Source organism: Gobio gobio (genome assembly GCF_949357685.1).
Source record: "Gobio gobio genome assembly, chromosome: 19".
Taxonomy (NCBI): Eukaryota; Metazoa; Chordata; class Actinopteri; order Cypriniformes; family Gobionidae; genus Gobio; species Gobio gobio.
Window position 1 is genome coordinate 33,125,251 of NC_137112.1, and position 17,381 is coordinate 33,142,631.

The following is a 17,381-nucleotide window of genomic DNA, read 5'->3' on the forward strand; positions in this document are numbered from 1 at the left end:
GTTAAAGTGGGCTAATACTAATAAAGTTTACTTTTCTTTCACTGTCACTCTATACAGAAAGAGACGATCGGTGACCTGGTGATTGTGAACGGACAGCTCAGTCATGCTGGCACATACACCTGCACAGCCCAGACGGTGGTGGACAGCGCGGTGGCCTCGGCCAAGCTAGTCATGAGGGGTGAGGGCTTCCAGCTGGCTGAGCAGTGACAGAGACCTTATTAAAACTCTGTTTACCAGATTGCAGCCTTTGGCTGTTTCACAGCCCCGATCATTTTTGGCCAGACAACTCTTGACACTCAGCCCTGTGAGAATTTATGAAATTTAGAGTCATGAAATATACATTTAGGCCCAATCCCATTTCTACCCCTTAGCCCTTCCCTTTCCCCTACCCCTTCGTTTTGCGCGTTCACGTGAAGGGGTAGGGTGTCTCGATTCTCTTTTGGCTGGAGTGGTAGGGGTAAAGGGAAGATAGCCCTTCAAACAAAGATTTTTCAGGACCACACTTCGAACGAAGGGGTATGAGGAGTTCCTCTCCACCGACTACCGTGCTGCTAGAACGTGTATATGTTACCACTCGGGATCGATCACTTGCGTGTCGCCTGGCTGCCAGTTTCTCCGTAGCTTGCTAAACGCACTATTTGAGTGATTTGAACACATTAATAATAGTTAAAAAAATATATATCTGGTCATCCTTCATAACGCAGTCGATATTTACATCACATATCGTCTGTAAACTCTTGCGTTATCAAGGCGACAACTGACTTGTCGTATAGGCTAACATTATCGCAGCACCACAGTAGATAACAAAACAATATCCATACCGGCCGGCTCGGATCAGCACGGAATGGAACGGTTAAAACAAAGAGAACAGTTTGGCCCGATGGAAAAGTGGCTTCATAGTCTTGTATGTTCTGTATCATTCTGTATCGTCTTAGGAAACTCTAGCTCATACGTTTTTGAACTGAAAACGAGCGCCGTTTTATTAAGTCCAAATACAGCGCAAAACTCTGTTGGGAGTGAGTAATTTGTTAAACATGCTCGCGCCTGATTTCTGTTAGATATAGCCTACGTAATTCATTGCTGTTCATACTGGTTAAATGTTACGGGACACTAAAAGAAACGGGGTATGATGACGTGTAATGGTATAGTAGTCCCATTTCTAAGGAGAATATTTTCACCCCTACGCCTTGGCACTCTGTTTCAAGGGGCAATGGGAACGGTTAGGTGTAGGGGTAGGGGAAGGCGAAGGGGTATAAAATAGAATTGGGATTGGGCCTTAACAGATCTATATCCTTGGGGTTTGGTTTGCCTGTTTGATACAGATTTTTTTTTTTAAAGCAACCCCAACTACACCACTAATGTTTTTGCTGTGTGTATGAATATGAATGTATGACAAAACTGTTGTAGAGTCTCTGGCAAAGCTGAATGTTTCTCTCTTTAAAGGCCCACCAGGACCTCCTGGTGGTTTAGTGGTGACTAGTGTCAACGACACATCGGTTGAGTTGAGATGGAGCCGTGGATATGACAACCACAGTCCCATTGGCAAGTATATCATCCTGGGCCGCTCCTCACAGACTCACGACTGGAAGAGGATGAGAACAGGTGAGGTTACGAGTCCTTAAGGTGTCATATAAACACAAAAGCTGCATAATGTTAAAATTAACATTTATGCATAATTTATTTTATAAGGATGCTTGAAAATCAAACATATGTTGTGAATTCTGAATACATGTGTTTATTAGAGCAGGGTTTCTCAAACTTTTTTTAACTTTTCTATGTTTATAACCCCAAACTGTTCACAGCCCCTCATTTGCATAAAATATTGCAAATTATATAATCAAATCAGTATTTTTTCTTAGTCTTTATATTTGGTTGGTGGTTGATGTTTGTAGACATGTATGCTCGGTTCTTCTATTTACAATCCTATCTAAATTAATGGACAGTATTGACTCTACTCCAGGGATTTTTTAGTGAGGGTTGGGGGATTGTTAAATGTGATTTTTTTTTTGTTGGAAAAATCAAAGATTTCGATTCACAAGCTTGTGATTCAATTCAATTCTGATTTTAATTCAATTTGATTCAATATTGATTAATTGGGGTATGTATCAGGTACAGTACATGGCACATTTTCTCATAGAAAAAAAAACTTAACTAATGCTGTTAACTGGGCAGGGAACCCCTGTTGGTACATTGCTATGATATTAAATCTACTTACATTTAAATTGCACATAAGGAAGTTTTTATAATAATATCAGTACATTAATAACACTTTTTAATGGCATAATTATGTGTCTACTCGTATTTTGAAATATTAACATTTAAATAGTGGTTGTCATAAAAATATGATGGATTTATTAAATGTTGACATTAAATGTTGATGGACAGATTAAGTAAAATACAATGAATATGCAATATAGTGCATATATTTAACAAAATGCTACTCTCTAGAGTTCATTTTACTAGCTAGTTTATGGACATTGAATGGCTTTTGAGATAATTTGAGGTAAAGATAACATTCATTCATCAACTGAAAACAGCATAGCTATATAAGAAACTATACGGATTCGTCAAAATTGAACGATCATTATTTTTAACCCATCTCTAGTTTTTGGTACCCTGAAATTTTTCCAGTTTTTAATCCCTTTTTGTTTCAGTCATTGTTGCACCGATATCACTTATTGATTTACTTTTATTTACAGACCCTGCAAACATAGAAGGAAATGCTGAATCTGCACATGTGATAGATCTTCGACCCTGGATGGATTATGAGTTCCAGGTCGTTGCTAGCAACATTCTGGGAAGTGGAGAACCAAGCATGCCCTCCCAGCCTGTCCGAACCAAACAAGCAGGTCAGAACCATTACAAAATTTGTTAGTGTTGAACAAAAATGTAACTGAATTAGAACCAGTGACATAAAATATTAGTGTGGTTTAACATAGAAATATGTTTGGTAGATATTAGGGTATTTTTTTCCCACTATATAAGTGGGTTATTATTTTGTCTTGCAGCACCAACTGTGGCACCCAGCGGACTTGGTGGAGGTGGAGGAAACCGTAATGAACTTATCATTACATGGACTGTAAGTGCCACGGACCTCTGCTCTAATAGCATATAATATATGTTTTATACCTTAATCTGTATATAGAGTTGCTAACCGATGGTCAATCAATGTCTTTTTTTACTCAATCCTCACCTTCTGTTAAATGATTTCTTCTGGTATGAATTACAGCCCATGGTCAGGGAGTATCAGAATGGAGATGGCTTTGGTTATATTCTGGCGTTCAGAAAGCAAGGCATTCCAACATGGACGGTGGTGAGGGTGCCACATGTGGAGTCCTCACGATATGTTTACAGCAATGAGAGTCTGTCAGCCTACTGCCCTTTTGAGGTCAGAATCAAGGCCTACAACAAGAAAGGAGAAGGTCCCTTCAGCCAGATTGCTGTAGTACACACTGCGGAAGAGGGTGAGAAATATTGCGAAGGATTATATTTTGTGCCATTTTCATTATATTCACATATTCATTATATATGATTAGACATTTCTTAACCACTAGAGGGCAGACAATGGAGAAACATCTCATAGAAACGTCTAAAAATGTCATATCATGACCTGAGAACATTGTATTTTAGCAAGTTTCTTTGAGACCATGTAAGCCACAGTTTAGTCTGGATAACCTTTAATAAGCACATTCAGGGCTTTTCAGAGATACCAAATGTTTTATGGGACATTTTATGGGAATATGATAGTATTTTGTAATTATCATTTAAATCTGACTCATTTTCATATTGTTTGTCGTAAATTATAATCTCAGGACCACTTTAATGGGGTTTCAAATCAGAATATGACTTTCTGTTATGAGACATGCATGGATTTCATACATACCAGGACTTACAGCATGCTTATCAGGCATTTTAGGGAGACATAGTAAGTATAAGTATACAACAATATTTCTATGAAATATGAGATATTGTGAAAATTTGTTGCCAAGTTATACTCTCATTATCATAGCTACTTTTATGTTGCTCAAAGAACGCATTAATATGCTAATTAGAGACAATGAATGGATACATTGTATATAATGGGAAAACCCATTTTTGGCCACTGTTAACCCATGTTTACACAAATATTGAGTAAAGTAAAATAGTATATGAAATCATTTTCTAATATCTTTCACACCATAGTTGAGAATCTTTGTACACATATTTGTGCATAGTTTGGTTTCGGTGGAAGTTTCCTGGCGGTGTCGTCATCCTGAAAACCTTGATTTACTATTAAATGCAGGCGCTTGTAGTATGCATACAAAATACAAAATATAAACATATTAAACTTTTTCCAACTTTGTTCTCATATCTGTTTTACAGAGGACAAGTTATAGAAAACAATAAGAACCTAAAAATGCTGAATATAAAAATGTAATATTAATAAAAAGAAAACATTGTTTTGGTTCTTAATAATCAAGATTTTTTTTTTTGCCATTTGTTTTCTTATACTCCAAACAGTGTAATGATGTAAAAAAAAAAAAAAAATCCTCTCAAAAACATTGAATCAAAGCTGCAAGAATATCTTGCCCAGAAGTTCTGCAATGTCATACAGATGAGGCACAACCACTCACATTTACACAAATAAGAAAATACACCAAACTGCTCTGTATATCCTCTCAAAGTTTATTTGAACAAAATCCATCATCATTCGTATAACCATTTGTGCAGAACATTTGTGCTCAGAGTATTTTATGCACGTGTCAGAGTGTAATGCTGGCTTTGAAAAGAGGCTGTTAATGAATGAAAAGACAGTGCAAATTATATTGTGACCAACATCAAAGTGCAACTCGTGTGTAAGTGCAGCGATATGCATGTGAAGAGGGAGTTTACAGAATTCTAAGGGTCAGAGAGAGGGTGGAAAACGATCTACAACTAAATTATTACTTTTTATTTGACATAAAAAATGTTACCAAAAAAGATTATATGATAAACAAATGTATGATATTATCACTCTAATGCCTCATAACTATCATAGTCATCATTTTGTTTCCTGGTCTTCCCTAGAACCTACCGTGTCCCCGCGAAGGATTAACGCCACTGCTCTGACAGCTTTTGAGATTCAGGTGTCCTGGGACCCCATTCAACATCTGAACATTAATGGAGTTCTTCGGGGTTATGAGGTCAGTACAGACCCATTCTTATTACAATATCTGTAACTTGGATTGATAAATATAAATAGCATGACAGAGTTGATGGATGTACACGATTGTGTATCATTTTTGGCCACCTTAGGTGGCACGTCAGGATATGTGAGCTTTGCCCGTTGAGCGAGGGACTAATAGAGGTGCTGTTATCTGATTAGTTCCTTTTTATGAACAGCACGTCTCAATCAGATCAAGGAACATTAAACACATTATTTAGATAAGATGTTACCTTTTAGATAAAACCATGCTTTGAAATTCACTGGTTTCAAAGGGTATTTTTGCAGCTCATATTTAATTGAATAGGCTAATACATGACAATCATTTTCATACTTTTCCATCTTTCAGGTGCAAAATATGATTCCATTATTTGTTATTTTTGTGTACAGAGTTCACATTCTGGTTTTCAGTATGAACAAGCTTGTCACAGAATTAAGATTGCCCTCTTGCTCTGGTTACAGATTCGTTACTGGCGGCAACATGAGCGTGAGGCAGCTGCGGACCGGGTGAGAACTGCAGGGCTGGAGAGCATGGCACGAGTCACGGGTCTGAGGCCTAACACTCTTTATCACGTCACCGTATTGGCCTACAACAGTGCAGGCACTGGTCCACCCTCCCCAAGGACCACTGTCATCACCAAGAAACCTCGTAAGACCTCATTTCTGGCTCAGGGAGCATTGGTAGCCTAGCTAAAATGTGATTTACTTGAGTAGAGCATGATTCTGGAGACTTCTGGAACAATTTTCCTAACAATCTTCACCCAAATGCTACCTATCTTCATGACTGAACTTTAGCTTTGAAATGTGAAAGAATGTCAGTTGGTGTTTTAACATTGAAAGAATGTTGAAGCAACGTTAAAAGAATGTTTAATGCTAATTGTTTTAAATAGGTTAACAAAATAATTAGAAAACCGATGCTGAATTTGTGGATCTGTTCAGAAAATAAGACATTGAAACAACAATGGTGTGATGTCGACATTGATTAGATTTGCAAAATTTAAAATTCAACTGGGATTCAACCTTGATCCGTGACTTTAAATCGCTCCTGAATAAAATGTCAACTGGGTGGCTGATAAGAATGTTGTTTCAAGAACCACAAAGGCTGATTGATGTCCAACTTGCATTAAGCTTAGTAGCTTAATGGTGGAAAAGTTGAGAGAAGTAAAAGGTCTTGTTACATCACATCATGTTGTCGTGCTATTTTGAGTTTTGTGAGTTGACTCAAAACTGCCTCTATTAATTTTCATCCTCCTCCATGGTGAAAATAAAGTGTCACTTGATCTGTTCAAGTAGGTTGACCTAATTCTGTAGATTGCTGTTACTATCATAGAAATGTAATAAGTTTGCCACTAAAAACGGATAACTAGAACAATCTGTCACTTCCGTAACAGTTCAAATGCCACCAACAGTCCTACATGTAATTCACAACTTGACATTTGCAATTCCTGACAATGTCTTTGTCACTGAGAATGGTGTGAAAGCCAGTGCGCTTTGTGGACTTACTTTTGCTTGTATCTTTATTTCTAGCCCCCAACCGTCCTCCAGGTAACGTCTCATGGAAGGTTGCTGGTTCTTCGGTTACTGTGAGGTGGGATCATGTTAAATCCATGGACAATGAGTCTGCTGTTCTGGGTTACAAAGTGAGTGACACACAGTGCCACTGGACACTACAGCTATTTGTTTGTTGCGTACGTGTTTGTGTTGGGTCATCTGTCTGCGTCTGTATGTCATCAGAATATTTGAGATTCAGTCATTGCAATCAAAGGCAGGATATCATATAATTTCATACCTCTGAGGTAATTTGATAAAAGGTGGCATAATGTCACGTGAGAAGAGAACATGTCGTCTCTTATGGAAAACCAAACCACCAACCCTATCTGCCCTTTAACGGCGAATTAACATTTAAACCAGTTGTGTATATCTCATATCTAATCTGCGGTAGGATTCAGGTCATCTTTTGTCAAGAGAACATATACAGATTCCCAGAAACTGATCAAATCTATACCTTAAAAGGCACTTTGGATACAAGCGTCTGCCAAATATATACTGTCCATGTTTTGGTTCATTTGAAGTTAAAATTTCCAAAATGCAAGAAATTTCCGTGCTCGCTTTATGATGTTTTCTAAACAAAGTTCCGGAGGAACACGTTCAAATTCAGTACGAATCCAATCAGTACGAGATGAGTCCTATATATATACATAGCCGACTCACCTATGTCCCACCTATGTTTCCTGCATCCCACCACCACCCCATCTCCTCACACTTGGTGAACTATCCTAATCAGAAATACGGGGGGGGGGGAGTACTCTGGGTTCGAGCCAAAAATCCGAGCTCGGAGCCCTCCCCTCAGACAGCACGCCAAATATACATAAATTTTTTTCTATTTGATTATTTGTAAGTGTGAATTCGTTAATCTCCACAGTGTGGGAAAACTTTCCATTAGGATATAGTTTATCAAAGTAACTTCTATCAGAAAATCACCTGTAAATGTAACTTATGACTCTTGATATCTGAGGTAGATTTTTGGTGAAGAAACTAATTGTCTCATGTTAAACTATGAAAAACAGAAATGACAGCCAGTTCAATATGTAAAACAAAAATTGGAAGAGCTTTTTACATGTTTTTTTTTATTGTTGATTTACAGAACATATGTAAGCGCAATTGCAAAATATATAAAGATATTTATATAAATGTATATTTATGTAAGTGCTTCATATATGCGCACATACTTAGGTACCATTTATGCCATTTTGTAGTATAAATAGTAGGGATGCACCGAATCCAGGATTCGGGTTTGGATTCGGCCGAATATTGGGCTTTTTGACGGGGTTCGGTTTCTGCCAAACCTCTGAATTTTTTTCCACCAAACCGAACCCTAGGTTTGCACTGTACGCGCTCCGCTGTTCGAATCCAGTCGGCTGTGAGAAAGTGAAAATGGAACTCATGAACAGAAAACGTGGCAGTACTTTAAGTCAAAAGAAAGGCGATTCACGTTGAGCTACATGTTCAATTTGCAATACCCATATGTCTCGTGGTGGCAAGGACCCTAAACAACAGCCGCTGTTAAAACATTTGCATAGGAACATCCGAAAGAATACGAGTTGTGCATGAAGGAATACAGACAGCAGCCAAAATGCAGCAACTTCAGGTAGCAGGCCTACCTCAATCCACAACTTGTATGTTTGTTAGATTTTTTAAGTAACATTTCTAAGTGATGTGGGTTAGTCTGGAGAGCAGTCTGTTGACAGTTAAACCTGCGGCCGAAAACAACCTCTCAATCTGTCTCCACAGCGTGAACCTCTGACTGCGTGCGCGCCTCCTGCGCTCCCTGTTGTGTTGTTCTTTGAAACGACAGAGGGCGACTCTGTTCTATAAACCATCAGGAAACAGCGGCGAGTAGAACATACGTGACAATGTTTACTTTAGTAAACTTGACCAAAACCACACTACGAAAAGCCTTAAACAAGGCTTCAGATGGCACTGATGCCCCAGGAATACAGAGATAACGCCTCGCTAGAGTGGCCCGCCTCGGGAAGCGCCGTTCATTTGCTTTCTACCAGTCAGGAGCTTGTACTACTGCTGTATTTTTCTGTCGAAATGGTCCCACACAGTAAGCTTTTCCATTGCTTCATTTTGCAAAATATATCTGGTTTGTGGTTGCACATGTCGACGCGCTCCTTGAGTGAACAAATAACGCTATACAGCATATTTTTCTTTAACCATGCAGCAAAAAAAACAAAACAAAAAAGCGTTAAAAACATTTAAACTGTTTAACTGGTAGTATTAATCGGTCAAAGTTCTTACATTCGGTTAACGGTTAAACGGTCAATAGCATCCCTTCACTACTGTGGAAGTTGTTTACTTCATTAATGTGTTTCCTGTGATAATGGAGAGAGGATGGGAGTAGGATTTGGTATTCGGTTTCAGATTCGGGCGAATCTTAACCAGTGGATTCGGTATTCGGCTGAACCCCAAAAATCTGGATTCGGTGCATCCCTAATTGAGTAGTGCTCACACTGAAAATTCCATATAGAAAAAGGGAGCTTTAAATACCTGGATGATGCGCTTAATTAACCGAAAAAAGTACTGCACTCAATTACTCGCAGCTTTAATTACATAGCAAAAGGGGAGGGGCTATCAGACTAAATAATCGTATAAAATCCATACACTACACGGTTGAGTTCATAGTGTATAAGAGCATATAGTATATAGTGCGTCATTTGGGACACAACTATTCAGTACACTGTTATACATTTATATTATATAAAAGTTTGACCCAAGCTTGATTGCTTGTATCATCGCAAAATGTAAACTATATTTTTGACCAGCTCAAGGCATAGCGATATTACAAACATTGACATCATGATTTTCTGTAAAGCTGCTTTGAAACGATGTATATTGCTATACAAAATACATTTGACTTGACTTGAAATATTACACTGCTGTCTTGAGAATTTCATTCTCAAAAAAATACTATATTATTTGTATAGGTCCTTTACAAGCATGAAGGCCAGTCTGCCTTGAGGATACTGGAGAAAAGCAAGACCTCCATCAATCTGCCATTACCCAAGGACAATGGTTATGTGGTTTTGGAGATCCGCACTTGGGGAGAAGGAGGAGATGGAGCAGCCTTTGAGACCATAGTGTCTCGAGACTCAGGTATGTGGTGCGAAGAGTAGTTAAGAGTACTGGTTTTAGTAAAGGAACTCAAGAGGTAGTGTTTAAGTACTAAATATGTTTCTGAAAGTCAGTGTGTTTGATCCACAGGCACTGGAATGATGGTCCAGAACAGTGCTGGCACTTCAGGAGCCCTCTGCACATCTGTTCTGGTGGTCACTGCACTCGCTCTCATTGGCTCGTCAGGACTGTGATGCTAGCCAATGATGAGGCATTTCTTATGAATATCACAGAGAATGAACCAGGTTTTTCAGAAGGGGCAGGGCTGTGGGTGGTGGGGGGGGTTTGATGAGGATCGTCAGAATGGTTGCGTGTGGTGCAAAGTTTTGGAAATGTGAGAGGTGGAAGATTCTTTTGTATAAAAAGGCTTTTTTACAAGGATGACTGGTCATTGTGGAATACAAAGAGAGTTGTTGCGGGAGACTTTTTGATTGTGTTCTCATTTTAGACGCTTGCCTTATGGAAACTCAAACTTGACTGGTGGTCATGTCAGCATTTGGTTGTAGTTTCTAAAATTCAACAACAGCTCTGATTTATAGGTGTAAATACACATAGATGTATTGGTGACATTCCATACTGGATAAAACAAAACCTTTTTTTAATACATGTGAACTGCAAAATGTGTGTTTAACTTTTTTATTTATTCTTTTAATTTTTTGTGACTATGTAACTGGAAGCAAGAGTGGATCATGATTTTTATTAACAGTCTTTTGTATCTGTGTTGAATGATTGTAGCATTCTGCCTTTCCCTCAGTGTTATAGTTTTTAAAGATGAAAGGTTTCATAAACGCAGCGGTACAACAGAAGCTGTGCAGTTGTTAAAGTGGGCTTGTGTTGCCACAGTTATCACTCTGTTATCTCATTCATTATTATTATTGCCTTTTTTTCTCAAGGCTTACATAAAAATGACGTCCATGGGCTGTTACATTCTTTCTTGGCACATTACAAGAGTGCGACGCTGGACATTGATCAATAGTGAAGATAACATTCATGGATAAATAAGTTAATTATTATCCTATATCATAATTTATTATAAGGTATTGTTTTCTTCCCAGGACTGAATCCTGGTCCCTAATGGCCCAATTTTGGAGGCTGGCACTAATGGTGGAATACTTATCATACTTTAAGTGAAAGGTTCCATTTGGCTTGAAGAATTAGGAAACGTGGCTATTCCTAGTGAGGGTTCTGTGGGTCTCAGGTCTGTTTAGAGTGTTTGGAGGTCCCAGGACCTTTTTTATTTTTTATTAATTAAGACTAATCTAAAAATTCTTCGATACTGTGGCACGAACTAATAAAATACAAACTGAAATGCACTTTCAGTGTAGCAGGTCAAATCTGTCAGTATTTAAAATCATTCCATGTGCGTAATTCTACAGTTCTTTAAAGTTGTTGCGTCTAATTTCAGTCTGACACTCAGATAATTTCTTACCAGAAATCAAGAAGGTAAAATGTCTGATTTGTGTTTGAATTTTGTATATATTTCTTTATTTTCTCTCCCCTGCATTGCTTTTTATTAGTGCCTGTTCAACAGGGTGATTTTCCCTTGTAATTATATATTTTCTATTTAATGTATTTAATTTTCTATTTAACACACTGTTTTCATCAAGTTGTTAATGTAAATATTGCCGTTTTCTGCGTCTGAGGATTGCTTGATAGTTTGATAATTTTTTTTACAGCTTCTCTAACACCATTTCATATTTTGTCCATGGGATATTAAATGTACATTTTGATTCATGGATCACTCAGTGGAATTTGAAACACTTTTAGCCAAAAGCTGTGACACATAGCAGCATTATCGGTAGCTCTTTAGTGGTTCTAGTCCCAAACCCTAGTAGCAGTCGGGTAAATGTTACACTTTCTGAATGTAGAAGCACTCAAAAGTCATATTAGGAATATGAAACCAAAACTAGTGTCCTCTTGTACTTTTTCAAGTGATTTTAATTGCATTATGAGTGTCCAATTCCACGACTTTCTTTTCTCTCGTCGTTTCCTTAATTTCTGAAATCATTGCTGTGTTTCACATTGTGTAGTTTGCCCTCTTGTGTTGAATCAGGGCTTTGTTGCTCACAACTCAACAAACAATTTCTGAAATAGCTGTATGTGCGCTTACATGAGTCGAATGCCACGCTAGTAGTTTCACTCTGAAGGTCACTCAGGTCGTGATGTCAAATTGTCTCTTTGAACTACCATGTACCCCAGTTGTTGTAAAGGTTGAGCCTGTCCACTGTGGACTGAATGTGAATAATGCAGCACTTGTAAATATTCTTCAATAAAAAAAAAACATTTTGACTGTATTTGAAGGAACGTTGTTCGTTTTTTAGTGATTGGCGTAGTGCACACATTCATACAGATGCGCTTGACTAAGATACACCGTCATATGAATCATACATAAAGCATGTAGTATGAATTAAAACCTCCATGTACACTTAAACCGATTCACTTGAAGTGAATAACACTGATTATCTCTTCATCACGGCACCTGTTAGTGGGTTTTTAACATTTTGCCCTCAAAGTTGATGTGTAGGAAGAAGCAGGAAAAATGGGATTTGAGCGAGTTTTTGACACATTGTGATTGCTAGACGACTGGGTCAGAGCATCTCCAAAACTGCAGCTCTTGTGAGGTGTTCCTGGTCTGCAGTGGTCAGTATCTGTCAAAAGTAAAAGTGGTCCAAGGAAGGAACAGTGGTCAACCGGTGACAGGGTCATGGGCGGCCAAGGCTCATTGATGTATGTAGGGAGTAAAGGTTGGCCCGTGTGGTCTGATCAAACAGACGAGCTACTGTAGCTCAAATTGCTCAAGTTAATGCTGGTTCTGATAGAAAGTTGTCAGAATACACAGTGCATCACAGTTTGTTGCATATGTGGCTGCATAGGCGCAGACCAGTCAGGGTGCCCATGCCGACCCCTGTCCACCGCCGAAAGCAGTGGGCATGTGAGCATCAGAACTGGACCACGGAGCAATGGAAGAAGATGGCTGGGAAAACTTGGGTCCTTCCATCCATGTGGATGATACTTTGACACATACCACCTACCTAAGCATTGTTGCAGACCATGTACACCCTTTCATGGAAACGGTATTCCCTGGTGGCTGTGGCCTCTTTCAGCAGGATAATGCGCCCTGCCACAAAGCAAAAATGTTTCAGGAAAGGTTTGAGGAGCACGAGTTTGAGGTGTTGACCATAGTCCCCAGATCTTAATCCAATCGAGCATCTGTGGGATGTGCTGAACAAACAACTCCGATCCATGAAGGCCCCACCTTGCAACTTACAGGACTTAAAGGATCTGCTGCTAACATCTTGGTGCCAGATACCACAGCACACCTTCAGGGGGTCTAGTGGAGTCCATGCCTCGATGGGTCAGGGCTGTTTTGGCAGCAAAATTGGGACCAACACAATATTAGGAAGGTGGTCATAATGTTATGCCTGATCGGTGTATGTCAAGATGCCCTGATTTCCAAATTCCTGTGTAAGCTAACATGCTTAGATGAGCATGCTTTTTCCCCCTTGGAATATTAGTGTTCTGCGTATTCAGTCTGAATATAAGAAACAAATCTGTTCACATCTGAATATCTTTATGCAATGTTACTGTAATTGAGGGATTACATTTTATGATTCTTATTATGTCTATTAGCCCATAATAACCTCAAAGATAATACCACCTCTCCGTAACGTGCCAGTTATATGACTTGTTATTAATTTTATTGCCCAAAACTGATGAAGTTAGCACTTATCACCTGTACTTTGGAACTATTAATAATGTATAAATATACATGATCATGAACAGGTTTTCACCAAACTGCCCATTCTCAGTGCAGCTGACGCAGGTAACAGCTGACAAAGCTTTCCTATGTTTTATTCTTTTCTTTATAAATAATATTTATAAGCACACTTATTTTCATGACTATGGCAAAACTTGACATGCTAGTGAATTTGCGAATGCAATTTGATGCAACATTTCTTGTGTTTTACAGCTCTGTTTCTGAAGAATACCGGTTTGGATCAAGACCAAAATGACTAAATTAACTCTTTTAGCAGGTATGTTCCATATAAAAAGATATTTTGTACTGTAAGTATGTTAGTTTATTTTTTATGCACTATCATGTTGTCTTTTGCATAGGACTGGGCGTCTTGCTTACAGTACAGATTGGTAAGAACCTTCAATAATTTCACATGTTACCAATAAAATGAATGCATAAGGATTCATAATAAATATTCCTGGATGATGAGTACAGACAAAATATGTTAATAATATCATAATTTCTGATAGCGGCCTCTACAAAGCTGGTGTGCTACATGACCAACTGGTCCCAGTACAGACCTGGCGATGGAAAGTTCTTGCCAGACAACATCGATCCGTTCCTCTGCACTCATGTGGTCTATGCTCTGGCAAGCATCAGCTACAGAAATGAAATCACAACCGTCGAATGGAATGATGAGGAGCTGTATAAGTCACTGAATGACCTGAAAAATGAGTAAGCAATTTACAATATACTCAATGCATTATAAACCATTATTGGACAAATAAATTCATACTGATCCCTTTTGGAGACTTTTTCGAGATTGTTTTCATATGTTTGTAATAGAAATCCTGCATTGAAAACCTTGCTGTCTGTTGGAGGATTGGTCAATGGCGTCAGTCCGTAAGTGGAACACAATACATCTGTGCAAGTCATAAATATAAAATAAATTACATAACAGGACACTATCATATGAAGTAAAATGAAACAGGCATAAATCCCTAGCCTAACAAGAGTTACTGAAACATAGCACATGTACTGGATATCTTTTTTTGCACTTCAGATACATTGGAATGGTGTCCACTCCAGAGACCCGCAAGACTTTCATCCGTTCTGCATTGTTGTTCCTGCGTCTCCATGAATTTGACGGTATGGACATTGACTGGCAGTACCCTGGTCACAATGGCAGCCCACCAGAGGACAAGCAGAGGTTTACTACATTCGTCAAGGTGAGAAGTCTAGAATTGTCAGAATAATGCATTTTCCACTGATAAAGCATATGACTTTAGGTCTGACCATGTTTCTGTTGTGTGAAAATTCTCAGGAACTGAGAGACGCTGTTGAACAGGAGGCCTTAGACACGAAGAAAACACCTCTGGTGCTCTCATGCAAAGTGTCCGGCATCAAGTCCACTATTGAAAAAGCTTATGAGATTCCTGAAATTTCAGGGTGAGTTTTGTAGTTTCATCGAGCTACAATAACGCGCATCTATGAAACGTTTTTTTTTTACTTTCTCCTTCTTTCTGTCCTTATAGCTTGTTGGACTTCTTGACCATCATGTCTTACGACTACCATGGCCACTGGGACCCCATGACAGGACACAACAGTCCCCTTTTCCGCAGCTCCTTTGACAGCGGAAACATCATTCACCACAATATCGTAAGCTCAAAACCCATGAATTCAAAAGCCATCAAATGTAATCTGAGATCTCTTAGCATTTTCCTTTCTCTCTTCATTAGAATTCCTCTGTGGCTTTCTGGCTGGGCAGTGGAGCCCCCGCTGACAGGCTGCTTCTTGGCTTCCCCACATTCGGACGCACATTCATGCTCTCCACCTCACAAACAGGTCTCGGGGCCCCAGCCAAAGGCCCCGCTGATGCCGGCCCCTACACGCGCGAAGCAGGCTTCTGGTCCTATTATGAGGTTTCAACACGCTTCTTTTAACTTTGATCCGTTCTCAACTGGGTTTACTTCAGAAGACATCAAGTGGCACTCGCAACCAATTTGTAAACTAAATATGTTGTATATTATTTTGTATACAAATATCATATTTTTAAGTGAATAACTACTATCAAAGTCAAATGGTTATGATACAACAGTTCTGGCCCTTCGTGACTCTTTTTGCAAGTTGCATTGATATGCCAGTAGGTGACAACAAGTGACCATTCCAAATAGTTTGAACTAATGATTCAATGACTCACTCTTAGATGAGTGAGTCATTGAACCATTCATTCAAACAATTTGTTTAAAAACACTGATTCATTCTGGAACAAAGTGATTGGCTGCGTCCGAAAATTGCATACTTTCTTGAGTAGGTACTTATTTTAAAATATAGTATGAATGGTATCTGGACATGCATCAGTAACGCCGCTTCACTGCCATTCATAAATCCTTTCCCGTGGCCTCATGGGATAGTAAAGTGTCCATCGTATGCACACTTCAGAAACTGCCCGGAAGAAGTAGGTCATCCGGTTACTATTTGCCTACTCTTTTATGCAGGGAATTCGGACATACTTCTTTTGTCACATACTGTGTTTATGTAGCCATTGTCTTTATGAGTAAGTCATTGAATCATTCTCTCAACCAATTCGTTCAAAAACACTGATTCATTCAGGAACGCCATTACGTTGTTACTCAGCGACTGTGCTGTTGTTGTTTTTTTAACCGTTTACACTGATGTAGCAGAAATAGAAAAAGTAACTGGCAATATGATGAGTATTTCGTTTCTAAATGAGTCTTGTAAATATTTGATGCTGTCGATAGCCAGTAATTTACCACTCAAAACACACAGTGATTGGCATAATCTATGTAAACTTTGGAAGACGAACATCTGAAAATGAGTTTTGTTTGGTTCACAGATTTGCCCCATGGAATCAAGTGTCACTGTTGAATGGATCAATGAGCAGATGGTGCCCTACGCAGTTCAAGGAAAGGCTTGGGTCGGATTTGACAACCAAGAAAGCTTTACTGCTAAGGTAAATCAACCGCTGTTTTCCAGAATCTAAGGCAATGAAATGTTTGACAAACTTCTGACAAACGTTTCCTAATATTTGCTTTAACAGGTACAGTACCTTAACTCCTTAAACATGGGCGGAGCGTCAGTGTGGACCTTGGATTTTGACGATTTTTCTGGCCGTTTCTGTCTCAACGGAGCTTACCCTCTTGTCAACCATTTGCGCAACTCACTTGGTAAAAATTTTAGACCATAAAGTCCACAACATTTATTCAGTCTTGTGTTATATGTTCCAATGTAATGCTGAATCTCTTTTCAAAGGTTTCCCACCCAAACCCACCACTGCACCACGTCCCACCACGACCGCTGACCCCACTGCCTCTTTCTGTGTTGGTAAACCTGATGGGCTGTACCCCAACCATGCTGACGAGACCACTTACTTCCACTGTTTCCGTGGAAACACATACCTGCAGAAATGCCAGCCTGGTCTGGTCTTTGTTGACAGTTGTAAATGTTGTGATTGGCCTTGAGCTCAAGTTCAGATCTGCTCTTCCTGTTCCATACAGCTGTCCAAGAGTCTCCTATTGTTGTGATATACCTCATCGTCCAACTATCCAATGCTCATCATTTGAAAAAAATAAATAAATGTATGCATAGCCGTATAGAGTTGTTATGGTCATATTTTTTCCCTTACATTTAACAAGTCATAATGTCCTGTTCAATAAAGTTTCGTTTTCTCTTGTTGTGCAGCAAAACAATGTACTCTTTTTGCTTTCACTCTCAATAAAATATTTATAGCAATCTGACTTATTATATCTTCCTTAAATTGATAAT

The 17,381-nt window shown here is 38.9% G+C and overlaps 2 protein-coding genes across 2 annotated transcripts in view; both read left to right on the top strand.

The window, feature by feature from the left end:
* Positions 1-12,152, top strand: part of cntn2 (contactin 2) — a 36,963-nt gene extending 24,811 nt beyond the window's left edge. Inside the window, exons 14-23 of the mRNA XM_079843838.1 lie at positions 58-178; positions 1,444-1,602; positions 2,700-2,849; positions 3,009-3,079; positions 3,230-3,464; positions 5,047-5,162; positions 5,645-5,831; positions 6,710-6,822; positions 9,673-9,841; positions 9,950-12,152. Of these exons, the coding sequence (XP_079699964.1) occupies positions 58-178; positions 1,444-1,602; positions 2,700-2,849; positions 3,009-3,079; positions 3,230-3,464; positions 5,047-5,162; positions 5,645-5,831; positions 6,710-6,822; positions 9,673-9,841; positions 9,950-10,053 (1,425 nt within the window). The 3' untranslated portion in view covers positions 10,054-12,152. The remainder of the gene's footprint in view (positions 1-57; positions 179-1,443; positions 1,603-2,699; positions 2,850-3,008; positions 3,080-3,229; positions 3,465-5,046; positions 5,163-5,644; positions 5,832-6,709; positions 6,823-9,672; positions 9,842-9,949) is intronic.
* Positions 12,153-13,868: 1,716 nt separating this feature from the next.
* chia.1 (chitinase, acidic.1) lies at positions 13,869-17,077 on the top strand (the record flags this gene model as incomplete). Its single annotated transcript, XM_079844928.1, has 11 exons — positions 13,869-13,893; positions 13,976-14,005; positions 14,126-14,330; positions 14,442-14,498; positions 14,659-14,824; positions 14,920-15,044; positions 15,131-15,254; positions 15,335-15,517; positions 16,453-16,569; positions 16,657-16,783; positions 16,869-17,077. The coding sequence occupies 11 exons, from the start codon at positions 13,869-13,871 to the stop codon at positions 17,075-17,077; spliced, it is 1,368 nt and encodes a 455-aa protein (XP_079701054.1).
* Between the last annotated feature and the right edge of the window lie 304 nt (positions 17,078-17,381).